This window comes from Nuphar pumila, chromosome 13, assembly GCF_984573655.1.
Source record: "Nuphar pumila chromosome 13, dmNupPumi1.hap1.1, whole genome shotgun sequence".
Classification (NCBI taxonomy): Eukaryota; Viridiplantae; Streptophyta; class Magnoliopsida; order Nymphaeales; family Nymphaeaceae; genus Nuphar; species Nuphar pumila.
Genome location: NC_143261.1, coordinates 85,475,099 through 85,491,050, shown reverse-complemented (window position 1 = coordinate 85,491,050; position 15,952 = coordinate 85,475,099). Strand labels below are relative to the sequence as shown.

The following is a 15,952-nucleotide window of genomic DNA, read 5'->3' as shown; positions in this document are numbered from 1 at the left end:
CAAGTTCCAAAATCTTTTTGTAATGTTGCCCGAAACAAAGATATAAATATGTGGCACAAAAGACTTGGTCATCCTAATATCGCCAAGTTATCTTATTTACATTTTGCGAAGGACCTATGTAAAAGTTCATTTTCTTGTAATGATTGTATTCTCGGAAAAATGCAAAGTTTACCTTTTGAGCAAAGAACTATGTTCTTATCTAAAACCTTTGAAATTGTTCATTCTGATGTTTGGGGACCCGCACTTGTCTCAAAAGGAGGTTTTTCTTATTATGTCATTTTTGTGGATGATTTCTCCAGATATTCATGGATCTATTTTCTTTTCAAACATGAAGTTTTTTCGTGTTTTAAAACCTTTCATTCAATGATCAAGAATCAATTCAACAGTAATATAAAGATTTTTAGAAGTGATTCTGGAGGAGAATATCTCTCCAACCAATTTAAAGTATATCTTGAGGATCACGGGATTATTCACCAAAGATCTTGTCCTAAAACCCCTCAACAGAATGGGTTGGCCGAAAGAAAACATAGGCACATCATTGAGACCACTAGAACCCTTCTTATTTCCCAAAACATTCCTAAAAATTTTTGGGCTGAAGCAGCTATTGCTTCTGTTTATCTGATAAATCGTTTACCATCTAGGATATTAGGGAAAATATCCCCTTTTGAGATTTTATATAAGCTTGAACCTGATTATAATAGGTTACGAGTCTTCGGGTGTAAGTGTTTTATACTTACGGATAAAAATGACAAACTCTCTCCCAAAGCTATCCCCTGCGCCTTTCTTGGATATTCTGAAACTCAAAAAGGGTTTTGTTGTTATGATCTTCGAGATGATAAGTTATGTCTCTAGAAATGTAACTTTTTTGGAAAATGAAAGTGGATTTGAAAAAAATGTTTCTCAACAAGAAAATTTTGATTACTCCTTCCTTTTTGACTTATTGTCTAGTAATGATGATATATCTAGTGATGATGATATATCATCAAACCATGATGAGGAAATTGATGGTGATGTTGAAGAACATAACCCACTCAATGAACAAGATAACAGAATTTCAAGTGATCCAATAACCTACTCACGTAGAAACCAAGACACCTTTAGAAGTGCTATTGATCAATATAGTGAACTTGTTCCTGCTCTCGATCACCGAAGATCTGAGAGGAATAGGAGACCTCCAACTCGTTTTGTCTCTTTTGATTCCTTTTCACCCCGATATAGGGTTTGTCTTAGTGCCATTCATTCTTATTTTGAACCAAGAAATTTTGAAGAAGCTAAAAAATGTATAAAATGACAAGAAGCTATGCAAAATGAACTTAATGCTCTTAAAAAAGCTGAAACTTGGGATTTCCAAACTCTACCCATAGGAAAGAAAACTATAGGTTGTCGATGGGTTTTTAAGGTCAAGACTAAGAGCGACGGATCTTTGGAAAGGTACAAAGCTCGCTTAGTCGCAAAAGGATATGGGCAAGAATATGGAATTGATTATGAAGAAACCTTTGCTCCTGTAGCTCGAATGGTTACAGTTAGATGTCTTATTACTATTGCATCTATTAAAAATTGGAACATTTTTCAAATGGATGTGAAAAATGTTTTTTTAAATGGTGATCTTAACGAAGAAGTATACATGGATGCCCCACCAGGCATGAAGATTCCTAAGGACAAAGTTCTTCGCCTTCGCAAAGCCCTCTATAGCTTAAAACAGACCCCCAAAGCTTGGTATGACAGGTTTACAAGTGTAATGATGGAAAATGGTTTTTCCTCATGTTATACTGATATTGCTCTATTTACTAGAAAATCTAACGCAAGAATTGTGATTTTATTACTCTATGTTTATGACATGCTAATTACAAGTGATGATGTTCAAGGAGTCAAGGGTATTAAGTCTGTCTTGACTTCAAAATTTGAGATGTCAGACTTGGGTTTTCTGACATATTTTCTTGGAATTGAGGTTGCCTATTCGCAACGTGGTTATTTTCTATCTCAGTCTAAACTTGCTTATGAGATTATTGACAGATCAGGAATTTCTGATGACAAAGTATGCGAGACTCCTAATGTCGTGGGATCAAAAATGAAAATTGACGACGGAGTTCCTCTAACTGATCCTACTCCTTACAGGCAGTTGGTAGGTTCTTTAATGTACCTTAGCATTACTCGACCTGATTTGTCTCATACTATACACATCGTCAGCCAGTTTCAGCACGCTCCTACAACCGTTCATATGAGTGTTGTCCTTCGCATCATCAGATATTTGAAGGGAACAATGAACAAGGGAGTATTTTTATCCTCTTCCTCTGAATTAAAATTACTTGTTTATACTGACTCAGATTGGGGAGGTGACCCTAGTAACCGTCACTCCACCACTGGCTTTTGTGTTTTCTTAGGTGAGTCCTTGATCTTATGGCGATGTAAAAAGCAACAGAAGGTCTCTCTGTCATCCACCGAAGCCGAATATAGAGTCATGACATCCACTACCATGGAAATTGTATGGTTTCGACGCCTTTTGGAAGATATGGGAGTGCTTATCAGAGAACCAACAAAGTTGTGCTGTGACAATAAAAGTGCAATCTATATTGCCAAAAACCACACCTTTCACGAGCAAACAAAGCATATAGAGATGGACTGCCATTATGTCAGGGAAGAATACTTGAAGAAGGTCATTGATTTACCATACGTGACGTCTGAGTATCAACTTGCGGACTTCTTCACAAAAGCTCTTTGTTCGCCCAGATTTCATTTCCTTCTTGACAAACTTGCGGTTATCACACCGTAAGTTTGAGGGGGGGTGTTAAAATGTATACTCAAAAACATTATTGTAAGTATAAATATATATACTTATATACATAGAGATACGTATACATATATTATATGTATACGTATCTCTATATATAAGTATATATATTTATATATTTTTTCCCTTTTTCTCTTTTACCCAAAAAGGGTATTCCTATCTTTTTACATTTTGCGCATATTTCATTTGGAATATGTTGTATTTCTTTTTTTATTTTTTTGTAATTCTTTATTTTTTATTTTTGCTTTTTGCTTTACAAAAAGGTGCATTGGGGGTGCCCCCAATAGAGCCGTTGGGGGCTCCCCAATGACTCCTTTGGGGAGCCTCCTTTTGCACCCTTTGCTCTTGTATAAATAGGGGTGTTTCCCCTTGTTGTATAATAAGCTTGAGAGTCTCAAGCATTTGCTCCTTTTATCAAATACATGCATTGTTGCATGTTTATTATTTTTACGCTTTTTGCGTATTTTGTTCAAGTGTTGTAAGAGTGCTTTCGTGCACTTCTTTTATAAAGTATTTATGCTTGTTTGCGTATTGTCTCTTCATAGACAATTTCACAGTCACCTGCAAGATAACATCTAAACTTGTATATTCCACAACGAATTACAATTATACAAAAAAGACACTGCATTGGATTCTCCACAGCTTGTTCACAATCTCCACACTGAGTCATTGTTTGATCACCTATATCTTGCTCCTGATGCCATCAACAGATGTAACTCAAAAGTCCCAAAAAAGATACAATTTATAAGAGCACGAGAAAACATAGGGTGATAAATCATCTATATCCTCTTTCACCACTCTTGAAAGCTTTAGGGATCATATTCACTAGTATCCTTGTAGATCTAACCTAGATATTAGGGGAAATAGAGAGGAAGAGAGAAATATCTAAGTCTGCAAAATCCTAAAAACACATCCAAAGTGAATCCAAGAAAACACAAACAACAAAAGAATCCAATAGAGAAAAATAATTTTACAAGTAGATAAACTTAGCTTGAGATACAAGCACGATTGAAGTCAAACTATCAGCTTCACAAGTGTCTAGTTGTTACTCAATGCAAACTCTTGATAGTTAGGGCAGGGTGTGCGTAAACTATGCTCTATAGTATTCTTTAAATGTGCATTGCATCTTTACAAAAGTTTGTCCCCCAACTAAAGTCATTTTTGCATGTTTAAACTTGATTGAAGAACTAATAAGCACATGGGTGAGGAGAAACTTTTCCTAACACATATACATGTCAGTACACGATAGGCAGATTGCATTTCCACTTGACACAGCAGATGCACTCACTTCTAGAGGCTCCAAATGTAATATACGCTCCACTAGTGAACATGTCTCAGGTGTCTCCTCTGCATTCCACAGAGACTTTGGTTGTAACAAGTAAGTGTTCTCATGGTATAAGACCAAGCAGATCAACTGTGACAAAGAAGATCATGAATTTTATCAGACTTTCTTCACATATTTCTCACCGGTCAACTATGCACATTCTACAGTCTGAATTCCAGAAGCCATAGGGCCCATTATTTGAGTGGACACATAAATGAAACAAGAGGCTGGTCAGTGTATGTATTTGAAAGAGAAAAAACATGAATGTTCCCAAACAAAACAATGTTACCAGACCTTGCAGAGAGCAATAACATCTGCTTGATGAACAGACGTAGCAACACCTACAAAAGGATTGATAAAAAATCACTATAAAACTGGCAAACAAGGAATAAGACAGAGTAAGAGCACCAGATGAAACAATACTTTAATCTTATGCAAAATTTCCTTCATTAATTTCATGGCAATCCACAACAGAATCTGAAGTTGCAAGGTAAACTCTACTATGCATGTCTCTTCTGGAGGTTTGGCAGAAAATAGCTTAGGGAGCCTACAGTGCATTTGGATGTCAGGCACGACTGTCCAGGATAGTAATCAGAAGGTTATCCCTTCCCATAAGTTGTTTGAAAACATCAAAACCATGAATATCCTTGTCCAACAATTGCTAGATAGTATCAAGGACAAAAATACTTGTCCATCAGGTACAATTGACCTAATCATAAGCATGTATGTCTATGAAAAGGTGTATTTTTGGACATATGGACACCACCAGTTTGATTTTTGAGATGCTTGCTTTGGACATTCACATTAAGAAGCTTGTTAGCATATCAATGCCTCTGACATTTAAGCTTGTCTAGGAAATGAATATCCCAGACATTCATATCTTTAAGGATAAATATAGCTCTAAGGTTTCAGTTTGTTTTACATAAGAAAAAATAAGCTCAAACCAGGCTAGGTGATTCATTAGGGAAAAATAGGCTCATTGAATCCAGGTCCGGGACTCCAGGCTCTATCAGGATTCATTTGCAAGGTCAAGATCCAGATCATTTTTTCAGACAATCCTAAATGTTTAAAGCAAAGGATATGAAATTAATAATATATCAAGTTTGTGCACGTCAAATACCCAACCTATCAATATCATAGTGCCTGTGAATAATTAAGAAAAGCAATAGGCCTTAGAGCGGTAACAGCAACAAGTTAGTTGCAAATTTAACTATAAACAACTGTGTTTTTTGAATAATGATTCCCCATATTTTATATTGTGCCAGTGTTGTGAAAAGCATTGAGATGTAGTGAACCGCTTCACCAAAAATGAAGTGAGGCGTGTAATATCGCGTATTTCACACTTAATCATTTTTTGAAAATTTGGCCAAGTATAGAGGAAAAATCGGTAAAACCATGATATAGGCTAACGTCTTTTGAGTCTGGGCTTGGCCGAGGTCTCATCGACAAAGTCGAGATGAGCCAATCAAAACGTAAGAAAATGTTTTATTTTCAACCTTTAAATTCAAGCGAAATTCAGGTTATTTTCGAATGAATTTCAGAGGCAAAATTCAAGTTATATATCGTTGGATGCGTCTCAAAATTCTGAGCGTAACAATATTTTAATTTTCTGAATTCGGGCTATGGTTGGCCCAAAAATCGTGTTTTTCCAAAAAAGACCGTCTCGACGAGTCGAGTTCAGATTTGGATCAGACTGGATCCAATGCATTTGATCCAAATTAATATGGATCTGAACTCTATCCAAGACCCATATTAATTTGGAATTGATCCAGCCCAAGACCTAATTGGGGTTTGGATATGGGTTTGAATTTTAGATCCGGATCCAGATCCAAAACTCATGCCCAACGAAAATACAGCTTTAATTCACTTTTATATTTAAATTGAAGTTAATTTAGAGTTAAGAAGGCTCTCAGAGGGATAAGGTGCCCTCTGGAAGTTTCTAAGTATTTAATTATTAATAAATAAATATTTATTTATTTATTTATTTTTAATTAATTCCAAAATTTAACTTTGAGGGTTGTTTAGGAATCCTTGATAGAATCATTATACATGTCTAAGAAGGCTAAAGAAGGTTTGAGAAATTTTAATTGAATTAGGAAAGAAGCTTTGAAAAGACAACTTTAGAGTTTCTGAAACTTTGGAAAGTGAGAGAGACCCAATTAAAGATTAACTCCAGCCCTCTCTAGAAGGGCTTGATGGATAAGAGAGGGTGTCACCCCCTTTTCTCTATAAATAGCCTCAAAAGAAAAAGAAAAAGAAAGAGAGAGCGAAAAAAATAAGGGAAAGAGGAAGAAGAGGAAAAGGAGGTTGTCTTCTCCAATCATCCAACGTTTTCACCATTAATTTTTAGTTCTTTTTCGATCTACGGTCAAGGTACGGGTGTTCTCTTTTGTTTCAAACGAGAAAAATAGCTTAAATAAGCTTTAGGCAATATTTTTGAAGGAATTATGGATTTGATTTCAGTTTCTCATGTTTCAATCCATGAAAATCGAAGTAGGTATGCCTAGAATATGTATATTTGGCTTCTACGTTTATTCCTGCATGTATTCATGTATTACAATATATATATATATACCAGACAGATTTGTCTTGTAAGATTGTACGGTCAGATCTGACCATTGCAATGATGGACAGATCTGTCTCATCATGCATGTTGTCCGATCTAGACAGATCTGTCCACTGCAATGGTGGACAAATCTGGACAGATCTGAGAAGGGGTTTTGAAACCTGAAAAGTAACAAAGTAGTCCCCAATATATATTCAATTTTTTATTAAAAATCATGCTTCCAATAGTTCTAAGACAGCTTACCCCAAAATTCCAAGCTGCATAACAGCTTTGGACTGAATAGGAACCTCCATGAGTGCTGCAAGGGAAAATGTTGCTTCTTTTTCTCATAGGGACTTTTATTCGAGGACATAATTGCAGTAAAATTTACAAACTGCAGGGAAGCAACTATACTAGTTTAGAGCTTTGTGATTAGTTTATTTTGATTGACAATTCTAGGCATTCAAGTTCATGAATGCTTGGGAAAAGTACAATCCACTACCTGACAATTGTCAAATACGCAAGTTGGGATTTTATCATCAAATTTTGTCATGTCTTCCCAAGGTCCATCACCAATTCCAATAAGAACTATTGATAGAGGGTAAGAACTGAATGCAAAAAAACCAACGATTTGATGACAATGGTCTTTGCAATAGCGTTTAGAACTTTTTCTTTTAAATAGTTAAGCTATTCAAATGTTTACTCAACAAACAGGTGCCTCTCTACACTTAGGGGGCAATGCATAGGGTTGCAGATGGGTCAAATCTTGTCACAGAAAATTTAGGCGCATCAGGAGCCAGATCTGGCGCCTAGTTAGGTCTAAAGATTTAAGTTGGGCATTAGCTGGGTAATAACACCTTCGATAAAATATTACAATCTGGGTTGGAGCTGAAACTTTTATTAGTAATCAATGCAGTTGGGGTACACCAAAGGGCATACAACTGCTGACCCATATGAAATCAAGTTTCGGATTCATAAGCCAGATGTTCTTAAACATAGAGACACTCTTTTGGGTCCTATTCTGCATTCAAGTTGCAGGCCGAATGGTGATGACACTTATGCTTGTGCAGCATTGAACTACATTGCTCAATTTTCCTTATTATTAGCAGTACTTAGTGAAGGTCAGGCTTGTAAAAATTCTCTACATTTTTAAATGCTAGATGGCAATTTGCTAAGTCTCAGATTACAATATCATTCTCCCTGTTTTGTTGACATATCAATTTTTTCATTATATGTGAGGTAGTTTCCTTCAATATCCTGCTTTTCTAGTTCTTAGTTTTGGGTATGTATATCCATTTGGAGGGTCGGCTGGCCTGTCAGACCTTGACACCTTATCCTGGCCCAGCCATTTGTTGGTTGGGCATGATATTTAAAAAGCTAACTGGAAATATATATATATACAAGATTTTTTGTTATAAAATCTGGTTTTCAAAGAGCCCCAACCAACCTACTTTTGGTTGGGCAACTGGCCCTAGCAGGGCCCAGTCAACTGAGCTGGCTGGGCCGGGTACAACAACAACAACAACAACTACGCCTTCATCCCAAAACAATTGGGGTCAGCGATATGAACAGGCTGGGCCGGGTACTTTCAAAAAAAAAAGAATTGTTTTTTCTGAGCCCCATCCGACTGTCAGTTGGCTGGGTAAAGGCTTGGCTTTAGCCCCAACCGACTGACAGTCAGCTGGGCATGTGATGTGTTTATGGCATTCTGTCAAAAAAAAGAAAACAGAAAAAAAAAGTAATTTAGAAACAAACTATAAAGCCTGTTATTAGTGGGCTGGCAGGGTGTTGCCGACCGAGCTGAACCAGATTCAGCTGGATGGCAGCATGGCCTGTCAAGCCCAGCCGAACTAGGTTCGGGTGGGCACGTGTTGGGTCTGCCAGGCCCAGCTGACTGGGTCAGCTGGGTTCGGTTGGCCAAAGCCCCAAAAAGAATTTTATATATATGGTCATGGTTTTCAAACAAAAATGGTTGAGCTGCCTGTGCGAGCAATATTCAGATCTGGCATGTGGCTGCATGCGCAGTTTAGGCATAAGTGAGGGTCAAATTAGTATATGTAAATTTTCAGTTTATGCTTTTCTATGTGCCTATGTGAATCTAAAACAAAAGTTAAGTTATGCATGTTAATTTCTAGATTTATTATTTGTATTAGACTTGGCTTTAAGCATGTAAATGACATGATTTTGTGAACACGTGTATATGAATATTGAATACATGTATATAAATGTTTTGGTTCTTGCACATCTCTAATTGGCATGTATGAATGTGCATTGAAAAAGCATGTGCAATAAATGCATAGTGGCATATTATTTATGATTTTTTTGTATGAATGCATCGATGCTCAAATATTAGATCATTGTGGGTTGTGTGAGCCTTGAGCTTGAATTGTCCATTCTTTACTTATTTTAATGCATCGCAAAAGTCATATTGATATTGTTTCACTATATTGTGTTGTTCTATGTTTTTCACGGGATGTGGGCTCGTGATGAACCTCGCATTTGAACATGCGAACTCGTGTTACTAATTTTGCATGCTGAATTGCAAATAAATGAATGGGTATTAATAACAAGATAAAGAAAAAGAACAGTGTAATATACGTTCTGAGATATCCCGTCTTTAGAATGGGACTGTTAGAGTTGCGGTTTTGAAAAACCGTGAGGATACTAAAACTTTGTTTGCGTTGTTACCCTTAAACCTGATATTGAGGTTTTTCTCATGGCTACGGTTTTAGGGAGAATCTGTCACTTTACCTGTGGGTGATGTGTAGACACAGTTGTTGTTTGGTATACCAAGAAAGTCACATTTATAGATGTGAAAGTTTCTAGTGTCCCGACGTTAAATGCGGAGGTCTAATGTTTCGAAGGTTGTTTCGATCGAAGGCTAAGTTTGGAGCCTAGTAATAAATTACAACTTGTATGCTAAGTTACCCTAAGAACCCTACTTGACCTCGAAAATTCTTACTCGTTTGGAGTATCCGTGAGCAACGGTAATAAAAAGAGAAACTTAAATTGTATGCATTTAATAGGGACATGCATATGAAAAAAAAAATCTGATAAAAAATATTAATTTATTCATGCATGTGCATAGAAATCATGCATATTCCTGCTATGCATTAGATCATGCATAATTATTTGCGATGTATGGGTGAATGCATGGTGTTTGTTCTCTAACGCATGTTAAATGTTTTATTACTAAATTTGTGGTACCTATGAAATCATGCATATTCCTGCTATGCATTAGATCATGCTTAATAATTATTTTTTATTACATGAATAATCAATTGAGTTATGAAATTGTCATAATTTTATCCCTCTAAAATATTGCATGAATCTTATTTATGTTCTTTTTACTTATTTGTTTCATTAGAGGGATTCGTACACAAAATTCTTTGGATTCTGACACCCCTACTTTTGTATTTTTTATAGTCTCAGAGGCTCAGTGAGACGACTTGCTTTTGAAATGAGCTACGAGAAGACTACACGATTGATGGACAGATTCCTTTGAACAGTGTGGCTCTTCTTTCTGCTTTATTTACATTTTATTTGCTTATGTCTCAGACTATATGCACTTTAATAAATAAATTTTAGTTTTGTTTGAAAAATGAGTATAAGAACCCTTGTGGTTGTGGATGTGCTTCAAGTGTAAAGGCCCCAGGTCTCTGGGAATGTTTCTGCACTTGTTTTAAAAAAAATTTAACCATTTTTCAGGGGTATAAGTTGTGGTCGTTACAAGGTATAAGCCTCAAAAATATATTTTTGAAAACTTAAAAATAACTTTAGAAAAATATCTAAAAATAAAAAGAAATAAAAGAAATGCTTTATTGATGAAGTAACAACCAATAAAAAATAGAAAATCTCAAATAAATACAAAAAAAATATGAGATAACATGTAAAAGTAACATTAATGCAACAACTTGATCCATGTAAGTATCTAAAAAATAAAACATGAGCATTTATTACAAATAAAAAAAATTGCCAAAAAGTAGACACACACTTACAAGCACCTTAAGCATCAAATTAGCAAAAACTTAAAGCAAATGAATTTATTTGCACAAGCACTTGCCTTTTGAAAATCACTACTGAAAGCATTCTAACAGTGGAATAGATGCATCTTTCACATACAATTACAAGCTTCCCAGCAGTCTCTAATTTCATATAAAAGACTTCATAAGAACATATCATATATATGTCATAAAAAATACAAATATGTAATTTAACCTGGCATGCATATCTACCCTTGGTGCTATGCACACACACAAGTTAATGAAATCCTACCTGAAAATCGCATAGAATAAATAAAACACTGAAATCGATAAGCTTAGTATGGCTTCAACCCCACCATTTTCATGTTGCAGTTCTAATGGCAGCAACCTCAACCTCAAACCGTGTTCTCCCTAGGGGCCTGAGTGAAGAGGGAGAAGAAAGGCCCAAAAACCTTAAAAAACTAAGTGAAAAAGGGGTTTGAGAGAGAATAAAGAGAGAGATGAGAGGGGCATATGAGGGGGTTCTTTTATTATCCCTCTCCTCCATACATATTCTAATTAAAATGAGTCTTTCTCCCCCAAATCGTGTGGATAGGGGAGAGAGCCTCATTAGGTTTGTGATTTCCATAATTTCATCCCATTTAAAACTTCTTAATTTATGAGGACTCCCACTCCATTATCCTACCATAATTGACTTTTTTTTAATTAATTGACCAATTAAGAGAGAGGTGAGGACATCCCACCCTCTCAACCTCTTCTCAATTGATTTGGAATCTCATCCATATGGGCTCTCATTCACTAAGTGGGTCCCACATGGGTGGAGTCCCATATGGTGGTGTAACGCCCCCAAAATCCCAGACTTGTAACTTTTTACGAAAAGTTTGAAAGCTTTGAAATCGATTATTTTTCAGAGTTTAAAATAGCAGTTCAGCGGAAAATGGTGTTTGAAATAGCAAGTCAACAAACCTTGGGGGCATTACAGCGCGAACTTTCCTTTACACAACGGATTTGTACCTCCATACAATCATTAAAACCATATAGATTCAAAAATGTAGTTTTAATAATTTAAAGTTTATATAAAAGAGGAATTTTCAATGAAACATTTATGAAAAATTACAAAAATGTTCTCAGTACTCATCTCTCCTTGAGTCATAGTTTTCACCTTGCTTTGAACATTACATATGTGAGCAATATCTTTAAGACTATACATGTCTTTAAGATATTTTCACGCATCACTAGTGAAATCAAATTTCGCTAAGCTAGAACATTTATGAATATCCACACTATTGATGAATCATCCAATTATCTTTGAATCACACATCCTCCATTCTTTTCATTTTTTCTCATAATCGAAATGGCTTTAGACATTTCTTCTCCTCGAAGAGCAACTTCTTTTTCATTCTCAATTTTGGTGAGAATGAGTTTAGGTTCTTTTTCAGTACCGTCCACCAAACCCCATGAACCTTTTTTTCATATTTTGTGCTTTACTATGAATGCCCACATCACATACTTTGTATCATTTAGGCGTACGGGAATGGAGAAGATTACTTCCCTTTCATTCTTCATTCTTTTACAACAAGAACAGAGAGAGGGTAATAAGAAAAAAGGAGAGAAAAAGTAATACAAGATTTGCTTGAGAGATGGTGCGCTTCTCGATGCAGCGATTCGTTGTTTTCTCCAAGCTCACGATCCTCCTCCTCTTGATGCTATCATGATTCTCCTCTTGGAATAATGCTTCAAGAGCACCAAAGCTCTAATACCATGTAATGAAATGGACTAAATCTGAGAACGCCACTTATGGACAAATAAGAACACATTTCAATCAAGTAAAATACTTGATTGAATAATCTGAACTACCCTCACAAGGGTCAAAATATATTTGTTATTGAATAGAGGAACTCTCTAAGGAGTGAGAAAATACAAGGCCTTGAATGGCCTATTTATAATACATGGAGCATAAAGGGGGCAGTTCTAAGTGGCTGTTGGGTTGCATTTGTGACCGTTGGGGGCAGCTCCAACAGCTAGTTGGAGCTGTCCCATCAGTCTAAAAAGACTGAAATAACATAAATAAAAATAAAAAGAGAGAATAGTTAGCTCCTAATGGGCTGACGCCTATTACAGGAAAAGACCAAAATACCCTTGATGGGTATATATATATATTAACATGATGTGTACCAACAACAACAACTATGCCTTCATCCCAAAACAATTGAGGTCGGCGATATGAACCAACAAAGAAAATCATTCTGGGTCTTCCACACGAATCCTTCTCCTCCAATCATTTTTATCCAATGCCATGTCCTCGGCAATGTTCAAAGCATTCATATCATTTCCTATCATTTCCATCCAAGTCTTCCTAGGCCTACCCCGACCTCTTTTAACTAATATATTTTCCCATTTCTCCATCCTTCTAACCGGAGCATCATTAGGCCTTCGTCGAATATGTCCAAACCACCGTAAACGATTCTCTCTCATCTTATTTTCAATGAGTGCAACGCCTACCATATTACGTATCTCCTCATTCTGAATCTTATCTTTTATTGTATTTCCACACATCCATCTAATGTATTTTCACACATCCATCTAAGCATATGCGTCTCATCTACACTCATTTTTTGAATATGATGTCTCTTGGCAGCCCAACATTCCGTACCATATAGTAAAGCAGGCCTAATAGTCGTCCTATAAAACTTCCCCTTCAACTGCAATGACATTCTATGATCGCACAACACTCCAGTTGCACTTTTCCATTTCATCCACCCAACCTTTATCCTATGATTTACATCTCCATCAATTTCTCTATACTTTTGAATGATAGATCCCAAATATTTGAAACAATCATCCACCGGTATTTCTTGCTCACCAAGCTTCACTACACTCCCATCACTACTTCGTTGCTTACTAAACCGACATTCCATATATTCTGTCTTACTCTTACTCAACTTAAAACCTCTTGCTTCCAATGTCTATCTCCATAATTCTAACTTAGCATTAACCTCAGCTTTAGACTCATCAATCAAAACAATATCATCAGCAAACAACATACACCACGGCACATTTTCTTGAATTGATCTCATAAGCTCATCCATCACTATAACAAATAGGAAAGGGCTTAAAGCAGATCCTTGATGTAACCCAACCGTTATATGAAAATTGGTTGTCACCCCTCCACAAGTGGGGACATTGGTTACTACTCCTTCATACATATCCTTAATTATACTAATGTACTTGAGAGAAACACCTTTCTTCATCATTGTCCACCAGAGAACGTCCCTAGGTACTCTATCGTATGCCTTCTCCAAATCAATAAAAACCATATGCAAATCTTTGTTCCTCTCTCTATTTCTCTCAATAAGTTGTCTAAGAAGATGTATAGCTTCCATAGTTGATCTTCCGGGCATAAAACCAAATTGATTCTCCGATATCATAACAACCTTCCTCAACCTAGACTCAATTACGCTCTCCTAAAGTTTCATAGTATGACTCATGAGTTTTATACCACGATAGTTTGTGCACTCTTGTATATCACCCTTATTCTTATATAGAGGCACCAAAGTACTCTTCCTTCACTCATTAGGCATCTTATTTGTCCGCCAAATCTTGTTAAAAAGATTTGTCAACCATTCTAAACCTTTCTCTCCAAAGTATTTCCAAGCCTCGATAGGTATACCATCTGAGCCAACTACCCTTCTTAATTTCATTTTCTTCAAAGGCTCTGCAATTTCTTTGTTTTGAATCTTGCGCATGAAGTCACGATTCCTCTCATGAAAAGGAATGGACAAGTCTCCAAGATCCTGAGCATGACTTCCATTAAATAGCTTATTAAAATAATATTTTCATCTCTCCTGAATCTCCTCATCTTTGACTAAAACCCCTTGTGTTTCATCTTTGATACATCTAACTATACCCAGATCCCTCGATTTTCTATCTCTCATCTTTGCAAGCCTATAAATATCCTTCTCGCCCTCTTTGGTATCCAACTTGTCATAAACCTTCTTATATACCTTATCCCTCGTGTTTCGAACTATTTTTTTAGCTTCTTTCTTTGTTATCATATACTTCTCCATATTCTCATTATCACGACTTTTACTTAGATTTTTATAACACTCTCTTTTAACCTTAATAGCTAATTTGACATCCTCGTTCCACCATGATGTATCCTTACCTAGCGGTGCACAACCTTTAGACTCACCCAATACCTCCTTAGCCACCTTTCTCATGCCACCCGCTATCTTATTCCACATTGATTTTGAATCCTCCTCGAGACACCAATCAGCTTCCTTAACTACCTGCTCTACAAACATTCCTTGTTTAGCTCCTTTCAGTGCCCACCACTTAATTCTAGGATCTATCATATGTCTATCCCTTTTGCGGCATTGTCTAATTCTAAGATCTAAGATTAAGACTCTATGTTGTGTAGCTACACTTTCTCCCGGTATAACCTTACAATTGATGCAACAACCCCTATCTATCTTTCTAAGTAGGAAAAAATTTATCTGACTCATATTAACCCCACTTTTAAATGTTAGTAGGTGAGACTCTCTCTTCCTAAACCAAGTGTTAGATAAGATCATATCATAAGACAAACAAAAATCTAAAATCTTTTCTCCACTTTCGTTTCTTTCTCCTATACCATAGCCTCCATGGATACTCTCAAATCCATCCCTACTAATGCCTACATGTTCATTAAGGTCACCGCCGATGAAAAGCTTTTCTCCATAAGATATCCTTTGTACTACTCCATCTAAATTTTCCCGAAATTGACGCTTAATGGAATCATCTAAACCTACTTGAGGTGCATAAACACTAATAATATTAATAATATCCGTACCTAATACTAATTTAATAAGTAAAATCTTATCACCCTTCCTACGGACCTCAAATACATTATCTATAAACTCACGACTCATAACAATCCCTACTCCATTTCTATTTCTATTTATTCCTGTATACCAAATCTTATATCCTCAAGGTTGTATCACTTTTGCCTTCTCACCTACCCATTTGGTCTCTTGTAGACATAAAATATCAATCTTTCCCCTACACATAACATCTACTAACTCTACCAACTTACCAGTTAAAGACCTTATGTTCCAAGTGGCTAACCTAATTTTATGGTCTTAGACTAACTTTTTTACCCCCACCCGTCCAACAAAGTGAGGGAACCTTTGCCTATTTGACACCACACCCGGGCGCCGGTGTGACGCGTCGCTTCTGGGCGACGACCTAGCAACCCTTGCCCATTTATCACTGCCTCTGGGCCTATAGAGTACAGCGCGTCGCTCAGTAGGGAACGCCCCAACGAAATTCTC

At 36.4% G+C, this 15,952-nt stretch overlaps 1 protein-coding gene across 4 annotated transcripts in view; it reads right to left on the bottom strand.

Annotated features, from left to right (window-relative positions):
• LOC149818967 (acyl-CoA thioesterase II) overlaps window positions 1-15,952 on the bottom strand; it is a 173,817-nt gene that overhangs the window by 141,371 nt on the left and 16,494 nt on the right. For all 4 annotated transcript variants that reach the window (XR_016427221.1, XR_016427220.1, XM_089984881.1 and 1 more), the window contains exons 5-6: window positions 4,407-4,453; window positions 4,077-4,202 (exon numbers count right to left, since the gene is read on the bottom strand). Coding sequence is in view for 2 of the 4 variants with exons in the window: in XM_089984881.1 (XP_089841007.1) it covers window positions 4,077-4,202; window positions 4,407-4,453 (173 nt within the window). In the remaining 2 variants the exon portion in view is untranslated. The remainder of the gene's footprint in view (window positions 1-4,076; window positions 4,203-4,406; window positions 4,454-15,952) is intronic.